Genomic DNA, 14,717 nt, shown 5'->3' with positions numbered 1-14,717 from the left:
ACAGGCCTTTTTCGAGGATATTTGTGTTCCACAGAAGAAAGTTAGTTAAAAAGGGGTTGGAACAACATGAGGGTGAGTTAATAATGACAGAACTGTTGCATTACCAGTTCAAAACGAACACTTCATCTTCACAGGCTCCATGAAAACACATTTTATTTCTGTAATGAAGTCACATGAAAAATTAAAACTTTTTGGCTTTGTTTATGACATCACAAGCAGCTTATGTGCATTGTTATACATAAGTATGAAAACTTTAAGCATAAACTTAAACACTGTCTACCCATATCTAAATATATATCTATATATTTTAATTTTACATAGCATGAATAGGATACATATACAAGTACTTGTTGGAGAAGCTACTACATAGGTGTGATTTGCATGAAAAAGAATGTTAGTGACAATAATGACGACAATATGTTTACTACATCAGATGAACCATGAGCACAAGCCAAACACAGCAATTACATTCCTAAGAAAAGCCGGATCCGCACCCGGAAGTTCTCGGATCGTACACTTCTCCCAGTGATTCAGCGCCACATCTGAAGCTAAACCGCGCAAACATCACAGACGCTCACCACAAGCATGTGACTCACTCCCCTCTTGGTTGATGCAGGACAGAAGCTCGATGAAGGGTGACTGTGGGAGATTTTATATCAAAGGCGCTAGTGTGGTAAAATAAGACACTGTGACTGTACTACAAAAACAAGTCTCACTCTGAGAAAGCAGGAGTGCAGCTTGGGAGTGTCCCGATGAGGATCGGAAGAGGAGGATAAAAGCTTTGTTCCGGAGAAGGCGATGTTGAAACAGAGGGGCCATTGACCCAAAATTTGGAGGCTTAAACCACATAGTTGGTTTCAGAGGGCTGACTGGATTCAGGCACTTCCTTCGTGTCCTTCGCTGCCACGGGCTGTGACTTGTGCTTGGAGCCAGAGACCTGCTGGCTGTTGGAGACTCCTCCACGAAATCCTGGAGGAAGAGAGCCATTAAAAATGTGTTGCACAGTGCAGAACAACATTTATGATTGAGAGCCAAGCCGTATTTGCTGGGATTTTAGTTCAAATGGTACAAACTGTGGTTGTTTGATATAAAATAGTTAAATACTACTTAATTGTCTAGGAAAAGTATGAAAAGGTACTAGTTAAAAATAGTTTATTTTGCTCAACCATTTCAGCAGGTAACCGGCATTATGATAACAGTGTGTGGCGATACCATGCTCCATATTAAATAATAAAATATTGCAATAATGATCAAAAATACAAATAAGAAACTGTGAATGTATGCAAAACAAGTATTTTTGCCAGGGTTTTAGTTCAAATGGTGCAAACTGTGGTTAATTTGATAAAGACTGTTCAATACGACTTACTGAGAAGGAAAAATAGTAAATTAAAAATAGTTAAATTTGCTTAACTTGTGGTTGAATGTCACTATAAATGCATGAGGGTAAGATATATAACTGGCCTTACAAAAACATACTGTGTCGTGATATAAACTAATGAAATATTAAAATAATGAATACAAATTTAATATTTAATATAGACAATGACTTCTGCATGGCATCTGGGTTATTATAATTGTATTTTTTAAGTATAATATTTATTTTGTTTTTAATTTGCCTTTTCAATTAAGTTTAGTTTTTGTTTACACAAAGTTTTTCTATCTTTTGTCAACATTTTCTAGTTTCAGCTTATTTAATTTTGTTTTAGTGTTTTTAGGGGGGCAAAAGTTAATGCTAATGGTATCATTTAAAAATGTTTGCATTTCTAAAGATTGACTAGTGTTATTACTATCTAGTGGCATTTACATGTTTAATGCAGGTGGGTTGTACAGGTTTTATAAAGTACCATTAATTAATAAAAAAAAAAATCTATAAACTTCATTGTTTTAATTAGTTCGTTCTGGGGTCATGAAAATGTATTTTAGTTTAGTTTTCCCCAGAAATAATTCTAACATTTTCCCAGTGTTTCCCAGTAATCTTTAGTTTTTATTTATGTTTTAAGTTAACAGAGCTGTTTTCATTTAGTTTAAGTTGTTTTCAATTGCATAGCACTCCAAGGTACTACCATGAATATCATTTGTCCAAAAACCTATGGTATTATTATGGTAATATGTCTAAATATCCATGGTAATACCCTGGCATTACAGCGGATTTCTTGCTCTAATCCATTTCCAGGTGGCAATTAGTATCTTGGCCTTGGGAAAAAGGATGTTGTCTCACTCTTATTGCAGTGACGTCCATGCCAGCCGTCCCTGCACTGGCACCTGTTGGGCTCCACACAGGTCCCGTGTGCTCCACAGCTGGGCTCGCAGACAGCTGCACACACGTATACACATACACATTCAGCCATACACAGAGACGCAGTGTTTAGTCTTAGAAATGTATCCTGTGCTGTTCAGCAAGCCTGCAGCCCGAGTGGAAATTTTAAGGTGCAATCAAGCACCGACGGTTCATTTTTCAATGTGTTTATTGTGCGCGAGCAAAGCGCATAGAGCGATGCTGCGGTGGAACATGTGTTTTTGATCAAATATGTCCACAGTTCTTCTGCCAAGTGGAGATAATCTCACCTTTGGAGCACAGATCGCCATGGTAGCCTTTGCTGCACTTGCATTTGTTCCTGCCCGTGCATTTGCCTCCATTTCTGCACAGCTGTCGACATTTACCTGCAGACAACAATCGCAAATGCAATCCCAAAATGCAAAAACAATATTTTTTCTTGCTAACTGGCATTTCAAAATAAGTTATCTTAACTTATACTATTAGTAACTTGTATTATTATGACAAGATCATCTTGAACAATAGCTCTTGTTTATTATTAATTTCTCTATTCAGTTTTAATGGAAGTAGGGGAATTACATTGCAAAAAAAAAAATACACACACACTTATTATTATTATAATTGTTATATTTTTATAATTATTTATTTTTGCAACTGGGTTTTAGTAGTATCAACTTTATTTCATTATTTTTCTTAAATCTAATAAAATAAAATTGATTTATATAAAATACAAAATTTCGATTTTAACATTATTTTTCTTTTATAACATTATTTTTCATTATTTATTGGGGTTTACATGTTTATATGTTTATACTGAATATAAGACAAAATATTATGAACATAATTCTGAACAGAAATCTAATAAATTACATATATTAAACATTATATATTAATATTATATTGCATGTTATATTTATATAAATATATTTATAGAAAATATACAATGTAAATTTTTCAATACACACAACAGTTCTACATTAATTCATTCATTCATTCATTCATTTAATGTCCTTATTTGCCATTGGGGTTTTATGCCGCATCAAGCTTATGTTATTATTTTTGCCTTTGGGGGTTTAAGCAATTTTTCTTGACAAACTACAGTAATTGATCTTGCTTTAAGGAGTTTCCCGAAAATGAGACAAAAGTAAACTAAATGAAACATAAAAAAGGAAATTCAATGCTTTTGAAAAACAAAAGCAGGGGCACACAGGCAGACAGACCCTTTCCAAACACTCTCGGATCCTCTTACACCAGCATATTTGATCAAGATCAACTGAATTTCAGCGGCTTCTTTTTTCCTTGACAAATCAGCGAAATCCATAACCATGAAACCAGACAAAGAGGGGGACGTCTTTATATAACATGACCTCAACGGGACTCCGAGCGTTTATGTCACAGCCCGTTTTGTCAGAGAACACGATACTGCAGTGGATCAGAAAGCAACAACTGGCTTAATGCTATTAAAATATTACAGAGATGTTACTTCAGTATTTTCTCTTTCCTCCCTTTTCAGACCAAGCGCCTCTGAATACTTCAATACTTCCTGCCTTTGAACAGGAAAGGATGAAATTCGGGGTCAAAGAGGAGTTGTTTAAACATCACCGAAATAGATACAGACCTTTAAAGCAAAGGAAGTACGTATATATATTATCACCCTCAAAGCAAGCTTCAGTGAGCAAGTCCTAAATGGCTTTTATCTCAATACTTGCACTTAATTTTAAAAAAGGAAGTAAAACGTTTTCTGTGAATGGCCAGAGATAAAACGCCACACTGCTTGAGTGCATGTGAGCTCATGAGGTTGTTATTAGTGATTAGGGTGACAACACAACTGCATTACATCCTGTGTTTGCCCATGTAGGTGCCGGCCCATTTAACACTAATGTGAGAACACACTTCACTTAGGAAGTTTACTTGGAGAACTGCTCTGAGGGCAATTTGTGAAAGTGAGCCTATTACTGCCAAAGAACAACAACACGGCTTTCTCTTTGAAAGATGATGATGATAAAGTAACAGCCAGTTAATACTCTACGTTAGAAGTTAATAGAGCTGTTTAGTTAGTAGTCCTAAAACTTGGAAGTTGGCATTTTATGAGTCATAGGTTCAGGAATTCAAGTTTTTTTTTTTTTTTGAATGGTAGTTTTTTGAGTTACGTGCGAAATAAAATGTTGTATTCTATTTTAATATATTTTAAATTGTAATTTATTTCTGTGATGGCAAAGCTACATTTTCAGCAGCCGTTACTCCTGTCTCTTTAGTGTCACATGATCCTTTAGAAATCATTCTAATATGTTGGTGCTCAGGAAACATTTCTTATTATTATCAATTTTGAAAATAGTTGTGCTGCTTAATATTTTTGTGGAAACCATGATATATGTTTCTCGGGATTCTTTGATGAATAGGAAGTCGAAAAGAACAGCATTTACTTGAAAGAGAAATCTTTTGTTATATTGTCAATGTCTTCACTTTTGATCAATTTAACGCATTCTTTTTGAATAAAACCATTAATTTTGAGTGGTACTTTTGAACATAAAGACCATTGTTACCATTGTTTTTGTGATTCCTCAAGCATATAAAACAATGCCCTTTTAGTAGTTGCAGTTCTTATTTATCATTTTTTCCCCCTATACTGCAAAAAATGCTTTTCTTAATATATAAAAATTCTTAAATCAAGAAGGATTTTCTAGACAAGTAAAAATTATTGTCTTGTTTTAAGAAAAACATGTCAAAATTAAGTGAGTTTTTGCTTGAAACGAGCAAAATAATCTGATTTCAAACAGAAAACAAGATTATTTTGCTTGTTTCAAGCAAAAACTCACTTAATTTTGACATGTTTTTTTCTGAAGAAAAGACAATAATTTTTACTTGTCTAAAAAAATCCTTCTTGATTTAAGAATTTTTAGATATTTTGGCTGGAAACAAGACAAAAATCTAAGTAAGAAAAGCATTTTTTGCAGTGAAAACCCATTTGAATTTTTTTTTCATTACAAATTGATTTGATTTTGTTTAGATCGCTTTTAATGTGTTCTGTTATTGTGGTCTGACTGTAGTTCTTTCACAGTGTACACATAGCTGAACTCACTGAGCTCACAGCGGCTCAAGATTATTTTGCTTGTTTCAAGCAAAAACTCACTTAATTTTGACATGTTTTTTTCTGAAGAAAAGACAATAATTTTTACTTGTCTAAAAAAATCCTTCTTGATTTAAGAATTTTTAGATATTTTGGCTGGAAAAATCTAAGTAAGAAAAGCATTTTTTGCAGTGAAAACCCATTTGAATTTTTTTTCATTACAAATTGATTTGATTTTGTTTAGATCGCTTTTAATGTGTTCTGTTATTGTGGTCTGACTGTAGTTCTTTCACAGTGTACACATAGCTGAACTCACTGAGCTCACAGCGGCTCCCTTCAAAGCCGACGGCACAGATGCATTTGCCAGGATGGAAACACGTCCCTCCATTCAAACAGGTGGTGCTGCAGTTAGCTGTTAATGTAGAAAAACAACGCAAAGTCAATGAACACATCACAAACTACAAAGATAAATGACGCACACACAATTTGTGCTTTTATTTATTTAAGTAACGGTTTTGTAGATCATGTTTCATGGCTTTGAACTTTTGGTCTAAATCATTTAGAAACAGCTGTAAAAAAAAAAATAGAGTATTTTCTGTCTTGTTATTGATTAATTAGTCATGATAATGTATTTAAAACCCTCATGTTTATTTTTGTGTATTATATGTATTGATTTCTAGCATGTTTTAGTCGAGTTCAAGTGTACTAATTTATGGTTTAATGAATGGTTGAACACATATATAGCACAATAACAGCATCTTTGATACGACATAACAGGTAGGAAACTAACCTCTCTCACAGCTGGGTCCAAAGTAGCCTGGAGGACATATACACACACCTGGGCTCATACACAGGCCACCATTCAGACATCTTGGGGAACAGAGGGCTAATAAAGAGAAGAAGAAATGTAACTTGTAGCAGCTCATCCCACATGATTTAAATATTCTTAATGCAAAATAAAAAATGAATGTTTCCAGGGACAAACTGAAAATAAGGTAACAATATTCTAGTTTTAAGTTAAAAATATACATATTAAACTTCACACAGCTATTGTTGTTGAAGAATGGAAGGATATTTTGGGCTGCAGGTTTTCTTGATATGCAAAGCACAAATATTTGTGGTTTTGGCAGCGACGCAGGCGAAAACAAATCAGCCAAAAGCTGTATTGGATGAAAGGTGTTTTGTGGAAGCGGTTTAGGTACAAACACAGCTACAATGAGGATACTGAAAACATTTTCAGCGTCTAATGGAAGCCTTTTTTGGTAAACCGCTCTTTAAAGTTCTAAATAGATGAAAAACACATGTTTGTGCCTCCCAACCTGCTGGGTAATTCACATTGTTTCAGACAAGAAACCTTCTAGAATACATGCGTGCTCGATTCCTTCATCTAAACTAGTACATAGCGGGCTTAACCACGCTTTGTAATTTGCACAAGACATTTTGGGAAGTGATGCCCTGAGGTTGAGTATAATCATCATCATAATAAACTATATGCACTCGTTTGTTTCCAAAGGAGGCTTGTCTTTCTGAGAAAAGAGTTACTTCTTACTCTATACTTCTCTTTTTTTTTTTTATTAACCTATCTGGCTTTTTTAGTGGAGACTTTATGACAAGGTTCTACATGCTCACATCTGTTGTTAATGGGTTTGTGTGGTTGCAGGTACGATTTGAGACCTTTATAGGACACTTCAGAGATCTAGAAAGACCAAAACTATTGATTAAAACTCTAATATTTAAATTAATACAAATATTATATTTAAATTATAATGTTTCAATATGTAATATATAATACAATATTTTATTTAATATAAATAATTTGTTTCAATTTTTATTTGAATGTTTATTTTATTTTTATATTATTTAATTTTAATATATGTCATTTACATTGCATTTGAAGTAAACTGCATTGTGGGCAACTTGCAACATACTAATTTGTACATCAGTAACTTTGTTTTTATTTGTCTTTATGATGGGCTTATATAAATATGGTTACCTTTCTCACAGTGAATGCCGTAAAACCCATCCTGACACTCGCAGACCTGCCTTTCATTGCAGTAGCCTCCATTGCGGCAACCACCGGGGCACTTTGCTTCAGAAAAAGGAGACATAAATGGTGAGAACATTTCCTTTCTTTTTTTAATCTTCACCAAACACTTCCTAACTTACTCCCTTCCTATTCCACTTCAAGGACATCAAAAAGAGCAGTGAATTCAGTAACAGTACTTCCTTCAAAAGAACTGACACCAGCATATAAGAAGGAAAAAAAACAGCTTTGAGGTGAAACCACAATGTCAACAACTCTGTCAAATGCAATGTGGCCCCGTATACTGTTGCAGATGTGTTTCAATGTAATTCACAACTGTCTTTAAAGACTATGTTGTTTAGTGTACTTGACATTCTGTCATCATTTACTCACCCTCATGTCTTTGGATACCCATTTGACTTTCTTTTCTCTGTGAAAAACAAAAGGAGAAGTTTAGCAGAATGTCTATGCTGCTCTTTTCCATACCATGAAAGTGAATGGGGACTGAGGCTGTCAAGATATATTTTCAGTGAAAAACGTTTTCAATTTGGGTCTGTTCTTCATTTAAAGCTTCAAAATGCTTGGAAAGTAGTGCTGGAAAGTCATATGGATCACTTTTATTGCTCTTAGTCCCCATTCATTCTCATTATATGGAAAAGAGCAGCTTGGACATCCTGTTAAATGTCTCTTTTTGTGTTTTTGTCAAGTTTGGAATGACAAAGTTGGGTAGATAATGTCAGAATGTTAATTATTGGTTAAACTAACCTTTTTTAAGTTTAACTCGATGCAGTTTCATTTATATCATGTTTATGAAACACGAAACTGTTGTTTAACGTTCTTAAAAATGGTCCTCAAAAAGAGGATAAACTTGAAGGTGTTAAGCTATATCAACTACATCAACATCATTTTGTCCTGTGGGTGAAATTCAAGCAGCCAGACTTTAAAAAAAAAAAACACGTTTTGAGTACTAGTCATTAAGGCACCCTCAGCTGTCACTAGGAAACACTTTGCTTCCTCCATGCGGGGTGGCTTCAGACAGATGGACCATTTGATCTGTGAAGTCTACACGCCGAATGGAGAGGGGTGGAGAAGGGTGTGTAGGGGAATGCAACACCGTGAGGTTAGTGCTGTGTGAGAGAAGGGAGGGGGGATCAGAGAAAAACATAACACGCTCATTCTAAAGGGCTGCAGCTGGCAGGATTCACATGACCTCATGAGCCAGCGATGGCTTTGTGGGTGAGGTTGAGAGTCACCCGTACCATGATGATCTCTGCTTCTCTCTCTCTTACTATCTACTCTTAAAGAAGAGCGAGAGGGAGAGGAGACAAAACATGCTCTAAATAAGAGCTCTTTAATAGCTTGATTGTTTCTTCTAGAGCAAAAGAAGACTTTTAGCGAAGTCTCCTGGTTTTTCTCTTGAGAAGAAAAAAAAAACGACAAAAACAATAATTTCACATATACTACTGTTCAAAAGTTTGGGGTCAGTAAGATTTTTGTATGTTTTGAAAGAAGTCTCTTATGCTCACCAAGGCTGAATTTATTTGATCAAAAATACAGTAAACAGCAATACTGTGAAATATTCTTATTATTATTCTATATTTTTTCAAATGTAATTTATTCCTGTGATGGCAAAGCTGGGTTTTCAGCAATCATTTCTCCAGACTTCAGTGTCACGTGATCCTTCAGAAGTCCTTCTAATATGCTGATTTCTATCAATGTTGAAAAAATGTTTGTAGAAACTGTGAGAACATTTTCATACTTTTTTGAAGAATAGAAAGTTCAAAAGAACAGCATTTAGTTGAAATAGAATAGTCTTTACTGTCACTTTTTGCCAATGTTATGCATTCTAGCTGAATAAAATATTAATATTCTTTAAAAAAAACTTTACTGACCTAAACTTTTGAATAGTGGTGTATATACATATTTAGAGCTTCAGATCTCAATAATGTTTCACATTTACATAAAACCAGACATTCGCCATATCTTACCATATACAGAATACTATATTTATCTTATAGCACTATTCTCATATTATATGTCAAATGTCTCATTTGTGTCAGTTTATATTTTATTTTAGGAGATGAACAACTGAGATGAAGCTGAGCTGAATGTTCTTGAAAACTCTTCTGAGCAATAAAATTGCTTCTGGGCTTTCATCAGCAGAGTTTCTATGCCTGATGCAGTATTTTACATTTCCATAACGTTTTCTATAAACCACACAATCAGTTTGTGCATTCTTTTGTGTTCAACAGAAGAAAGAAACTCACACAGGTTTGGAAAAAGTGTAGGGTGAGTAAATGACAGAATTGTCCTTTTTTGGTGAACTATATCCCTTTAAGAGGGAAGACTAAAGCCACAACAATAGTAAAATAAATAAATAAAATAAAAGCACACCAGAGGCTTTGTGTGGCACTGATCCTAAGAGAGGAACGTTGATGGTAGGGTCATCCATAATGTCTCCATCCAATGAACGCAGAGTCTGAAACTCATAAAAGTACTCTGCCTGAATATAAAAAAAAAGATAAACAGAGGTTAACTTTGTTTTAAACTTCAAAGAAGTAGTGTAGATTTGCATAAAGAGGGGCGTTTGGAACAATAGCACAAAAAAGGTTGCATGTGGTTCATGACAGGAGCACATATACATCTCTAAAGAGTAAAAAGAGGGTTTCCGGGTATCCTTAAGTTTGCAAGGCAATCAATTTCCTCCGAAAGAAGCACAACCTTTTGAGAATTACACACTTGTGATGGTGAGGCCAAACACACGCTACAAAAAAATCCGTCCCAAAAGGAGATGAAAGCGAGGGAGATGGTTCTTTTTTTCCCCTCCTTTCTTTTTTCTGGTCTCTAAATTTCGGAGTGTAAAAGCTGGGCAGCGTTTGATGAAGGCAAATGAGCAATAAAATTGCTTCTGGGCTTTCATCAGCAGAGTTTCTATGCCTGATGCAGTATTTTACATTTCCATAACGTTTTCTATAAACCACACAATCAGTTTGTGCATGTAAGGTTGGACTACAAATTTGGAAAATGTACCTCTCTGACATGTTTTGAAGAAGATAGCGTTGTGTGGCGTCCTCAGGATGATGTTTCCTCCAGCATCCATCACCAGGATGGTCACCTCAAATGCTGCCACACCATCCTGGTCACCTTTGCATGGGAAGCCCACCTGGACCACTGAGTACACAAAAGCCCTTATTGATTACCTAACCTTAAGCATTGATGTGCCACAGGTTACATGGGCTATAATAATCATCTCATAGATGTGATTTTAAGAATCTAGATATATAATTATGTGAATATATCAATACACTTCATGAATATTCCAGTACGCCACCAGTTTAATATCAAAGCGTTTGTTAAAAGGATGGTTCTCCCAAAAATGAAATTCTGTCATTATTTCCTCACCCTCAAGTTGTTCCAAACCTGTGTGGGTTTATTTCTTCTGTTGAACACACAAAAAAAGATATTTTGAAGAATGTTGGTAACAAAACAGTTGACGGTAGCCATTGGCTTCCATAGTATGGAAAAAAATACCATGGAAGTCAATGGCTACCGTCAGCTGTTTGGTTACCAACATTCTTCAAAATATCTTCTTTTGTGTTCAACAGAAGAAAGAAACTCACACAGGTTTGGAAAAAGTGTAGGGTGAGTAAATGACAGAATTGTCCTTTTTTGGTGAACTATATCCCTTTAAGAGGGAAGACTAAAGCCACAACAATAGTAAAATAAATAAATAAAATAAAAGCACACCAGAGGCTTTGTGTGGCACTGATCCTAAGAGAGGAACGTTGATGGTAGGGTCATCCATAATGTCTCCATCCAATGAACGCAGAGTCTGAAACTCATAAAAGTACTCTGCCTGAATATAAAAAAAAAGATAAACAGAGGTTAACTTTGTTTTAAACTTCAAAGAAGTAGTGTAGATTTGCATAAAGAGGGGCGTTTGGAACAATAGCACAAAAAAGGTTGCATGTGGTTCATGACAGGAGCACATATAAATCTGTAAAGAGTAAAAAGAAGGTTTCCGGGTATCCTTAAGTTTGCAAGGCTATCAATTTCCTCCGAAAGAAGCGCAGCTTCGCTCTCTAACTAATGACCTCAACCTTTTGAGAATTACACACTTGTGAGGACAGCCGTGATGGCGAGGCCAAACACACGCTACAAAAAAAAAACTGTCCCAAAAGGAGATGAAAGCGAGGGAGACAGTTCTTTTTTCCCCTTTCTTTTTTTCTGGTCTCTAGATTTCGGAGTGTAAAAGCTGGGCAGCGTTTGATGAAGGCAAAAGTACACAAGCTGTGTGGAGAGCTTAGCTAATCCTACAGCTGAATGGTAATAACCAACACAGATAACTCTCGCCGCCAGCCTTTTATGCCGGAGACCTTTGTTCTAAAGCCTCAGCGGCCGTCTTTGAAGCTAACAGGGGCCAGGACAGAGTGGGCCCTTCTCTTTTTCCTCCGTATCCCTCCCCTTGCTATTTTAATTTCTCCCTCTTGCTGCTCTTTCGTCAAGTCAACATGCCATTCACGGATTATGATCCCGGTGTGCAAAGATAGATCACTTATGAAAAGAGATTCCTGTACATCCCCCCCAAAAGTTGTGAATGAAGCTGTGGTGCATGTAAGAGAATCATAGATCTAGTTTCCTTTGGCAGTTTGATAAACTGACTTTTTTTTTTTTTATGGAAAATTGTATGGTTGCATATGTGTTATGTGAGTTTAAGGTTATTCATGATATTACAAAATATGTTCAAACTGATTTTTAAAAGTTGCAACGTAAATGTGATCAAGAATAGTTTGAATTTGTGTGTTTTTTTCTATTACTTTTCTCCTTGCATTTGTCACGTTTATTTGCTAACTGGAGTTGGTAAAACTGCTTTGGAGAAAATATTTACTGTAAAAAGGTGCCATAAATAAATCTGAATTGAATCAAAACATGATTTTGGCAGCTAGAAAAGTTGTCAAATAAATGTAAAATGACAAAATAAAAGCTTTTTAAAAATTGTTAGCCTAATTATGTTTTTTTATTTGTATTTTGTTTGTATTATTATTATTATTAAGTTACTTTTATTATTATGCCTTATAATGCTTAAAACAGTTCATACACAGTATAAATAAAAATATGCATAGAAATATATAGCAGCCTTTACATTTTTAGAAGAGATCCTGAGAACCAAAAGGTTTTAAAAGATTTCCTTTCTGATTTTAGTCAGGTAATTTGTAATGAATACCATGATACTGGCTATTTGGGATCTTCTGTAACACAATTATATTATGAAACCTTGGGGAAAAGCTCTGTAGGGTAAAAGTTATTTGCCACTGTTTCTGCCAAAACCCTAACGAATTACAAAGAAGATCAACAAGCAATAACAACGCAACGCAAAGTGATTCCAAATGGAAGTTTGGTTGTTTAATAAAGCGCGCGCTCTCAGTGTACCGATGACGACCCAGATGTTTGGCACATGCATGAGGAGGCGCCCTCGCGCTTTGATCCGCGTGCAGCTTTACAACACCAACATGCAAAATACCACAAGAATTGAAATGACATTTTTTCCTTTCAAATTAGGCCAATATACGACACAGATTCGGTTTACAATATTAAAGTGCAAAAATATTTTATTAATTACAAACATTTTTTTAGTAAAAGTATAGCTACTTTAAAACAAAATGAGCAATTCAATTGAGAATCAAAACTGCATGAGATTAGTTTTCAAAGAAAATATTTCGAAACAATTATTTATATAATATATGTTTATTGTAAACATTATTGCATCCATTATTAACTCGTTAGAAAATGTATTTTAATGTTAAGTTCATTTAAATGTAGGATCTTGTTTAAACGTTGTTTAGATATTTTATATGTAAACAAGAAAATACTAAGAAATATGACAATAATTCATATAAGAAATATATGTTATTAACAGCATATTTCACATTGTTTCATGTATTTCCGAATTGTAAAACAGCTTATTTACACAAACATGTTAATCATAAAAGTCAATAAACCTGAAAACTCCACGTGCACGCATAAGGAAAAAAACGAACTTCAATAATTCTGCTTATCAGGTAGCTAGAATAAGCTTGTTTTAAAGATGTTTAGATATTTTATTTGAATAGGACTGCATCAAGAAAATAAAATGTGTAATGTGTCCCTGGTTAAGATCACGCCAGATGAAGAATATACAAAAGTTTTACAGTAGCCTACCTGATGAGTGGCTTGCCAGGTGAAGTTCACGTGGTGGATATTGACAGGTATTGCTGGCATTCGCTGCTGAGCTTTCCTGAAGTCGTGTGTGAACGGGGCCATTTTGCCCTCGGAGACTATTAAAATATCCTCTTCAAAACCTGTTGGATAAAACATTGAGCATTCACAAGCATCTCGTAGCTTGAAAAACCCTGTGCTAAAGTCATTATGCACTGGCTTGGTTCACACTTGGGCTCTAATATCATTAAAGCGCTAAACACTATTACCAATTAATATTCTTGCTTGATTGGCATCAATCCACATGAACATGCTTCCTTGCTCTTGGGCAGCTTCCATCAGACCCCCTAAAAGCAGAAGAAAGCACGTTTTAAGATGCAGTTGAACAGCAGGCGTCCTGAAAGCCATCCCTTGGTTTATTTAAAGTGAATTGGCCGGCTTGCTGGCTCTCCCCTCTCGCTTCAATCCCGTGCACTAAATGTGTCTCGAGTGAGTGAGTCTTCAATTGACAGAATGATTCGCGCGGACTGTTCCGCGAGCTACTTGTACGCAGCAGGAGCTGCATTTCACAGATTTCGCCACAAGGTGGCGTGGTTTAATACAAGACGCCCCTGAGTCACAATTAAAATAGTCGATATGCATACAGCCTATTGATGATTTGAAGTGTAACAGCGTGATAATAAAAGGTATTCTTCCATCATTAAAAGGGCTTCTCTTGGTTTAACCAAACTCAGCATGGATACTTTTCTCAACATCTTTATTTGTATTTTTATATTTCTACACTTGCTTCAATTTATGTCACCAGCACTGAAATTCCCTGTACGGCTGTACTTGGAGATTTTCATTCATGTTAATTCATTTTCATTAATTTAATTCATATTAACCTAAATGCATGTCAACCAGGTGTCAGAATATCTAAAACTAATAAGCAACATTTGATTGACTTGATTATCTTTACTGTTTATCAATGTATTTTCTGATTTTCATTTACATTTGGGTTTCAATTATTCAAAACAACAACAAAAATGAATAATAATAATGTTTATTAAATAAATTGTTTTATTATTATTATTATTATTATTATTATTATTATAGACTATTGTTGTTATTAGGCTGTTATTATTATTATTATTATTATTATTATTATTATTATATTA

At 34.9% G+C, this 14,717-nt stretch overlaps 1 protein-coding gene across 2 annotated transcripts in view; it reads right to left on the bottom strand.

The window, feature by feature from the left end:
- Nucleotides 1-305: 305 nt before the first annotated feature.
- LOC107725640 (wnt inhibitory factor 1-like) overlaps nucleotides 306-14,717 on the bottom strand; it is a 15,803-nt gene continuing 1,391 nt past the window's right edge. The window contains exons 1-10 of one of the 2 annotated variants that reach the window (XM_016534978.1): nucleotides 13,830-14,061; nucleotides 13,564-13,703; nucleotides 11,113-11,221; nucleotides 10,396-10,536; nucleotides 7,336-7,431; nucleotides 6,133-6,228; nucleotides 5,659-5,754; nucleotides 2,566-2,661; nucleotides 2,219-2,314; nucleotides 306-969 (exon numbers count right to left, since the gene is read on the bottom strand). In XM_016534978.1, coding sequence (XP_016390464.1) covers nucleotides 839-969; nucleotides 2,219-2,314; nucleotides 2,566-2,661; nucleotides 5,659-5,754; nucleotides 6,133-6,228; nucleotides 7,336-7,431; nucleotides 10,396-10,536; nucleotides 11,113-11,221; nucleotides 13,564-13,703; nucleotides 13,830-13,968 — 1,140 coding nt within the window. In that variant the 5' untranslated portion in view covers nucleotides 13,969-14,061 and the 3' untranslated portion in view covers nucleotides 306-838. Of the gene's footprint in view, nucleotides 970-2,218; nucleotides 2,315-2,565; nucleotides 2,662-5,658; nucleotides 5,755-6,132; nucleotides 6,229-7,335; nucleotides 7,432-10,395; nucleotides 10,537-11,112; nucleotides 11,222-13,563; nucleotides 13,704-13,829; nucleotides 14,062-14,717 lie in introns of those variants that run through there. The other variant, XM_016534979.1, reaches the window with a different exon arrangement.

This window comes from Sinocyclocheilus rhinocerous, unplaced genomic scaffold (assembly GCF_001515625.1).
Source record: "Sinocyclocheilus rhinocerous isolate Xijiao unplaced genomic scaffold, SAMN03320098_v1.1 scaffold153, whole genome shotgun sequence".
NCBI classification, from domain to species: Eukaryota; Metazoa; Chordata; class Actinopteri; order Cypriniformes; family Cyprinidae; genus Sinocyclocheilus; species Sinocyclocheilus rhinocerous.
The sequence above is the reverse complement of the archived record's forward strand: the minus strand, read 5'-3'. Positions and strand labels throughout refer to the sequence as shown.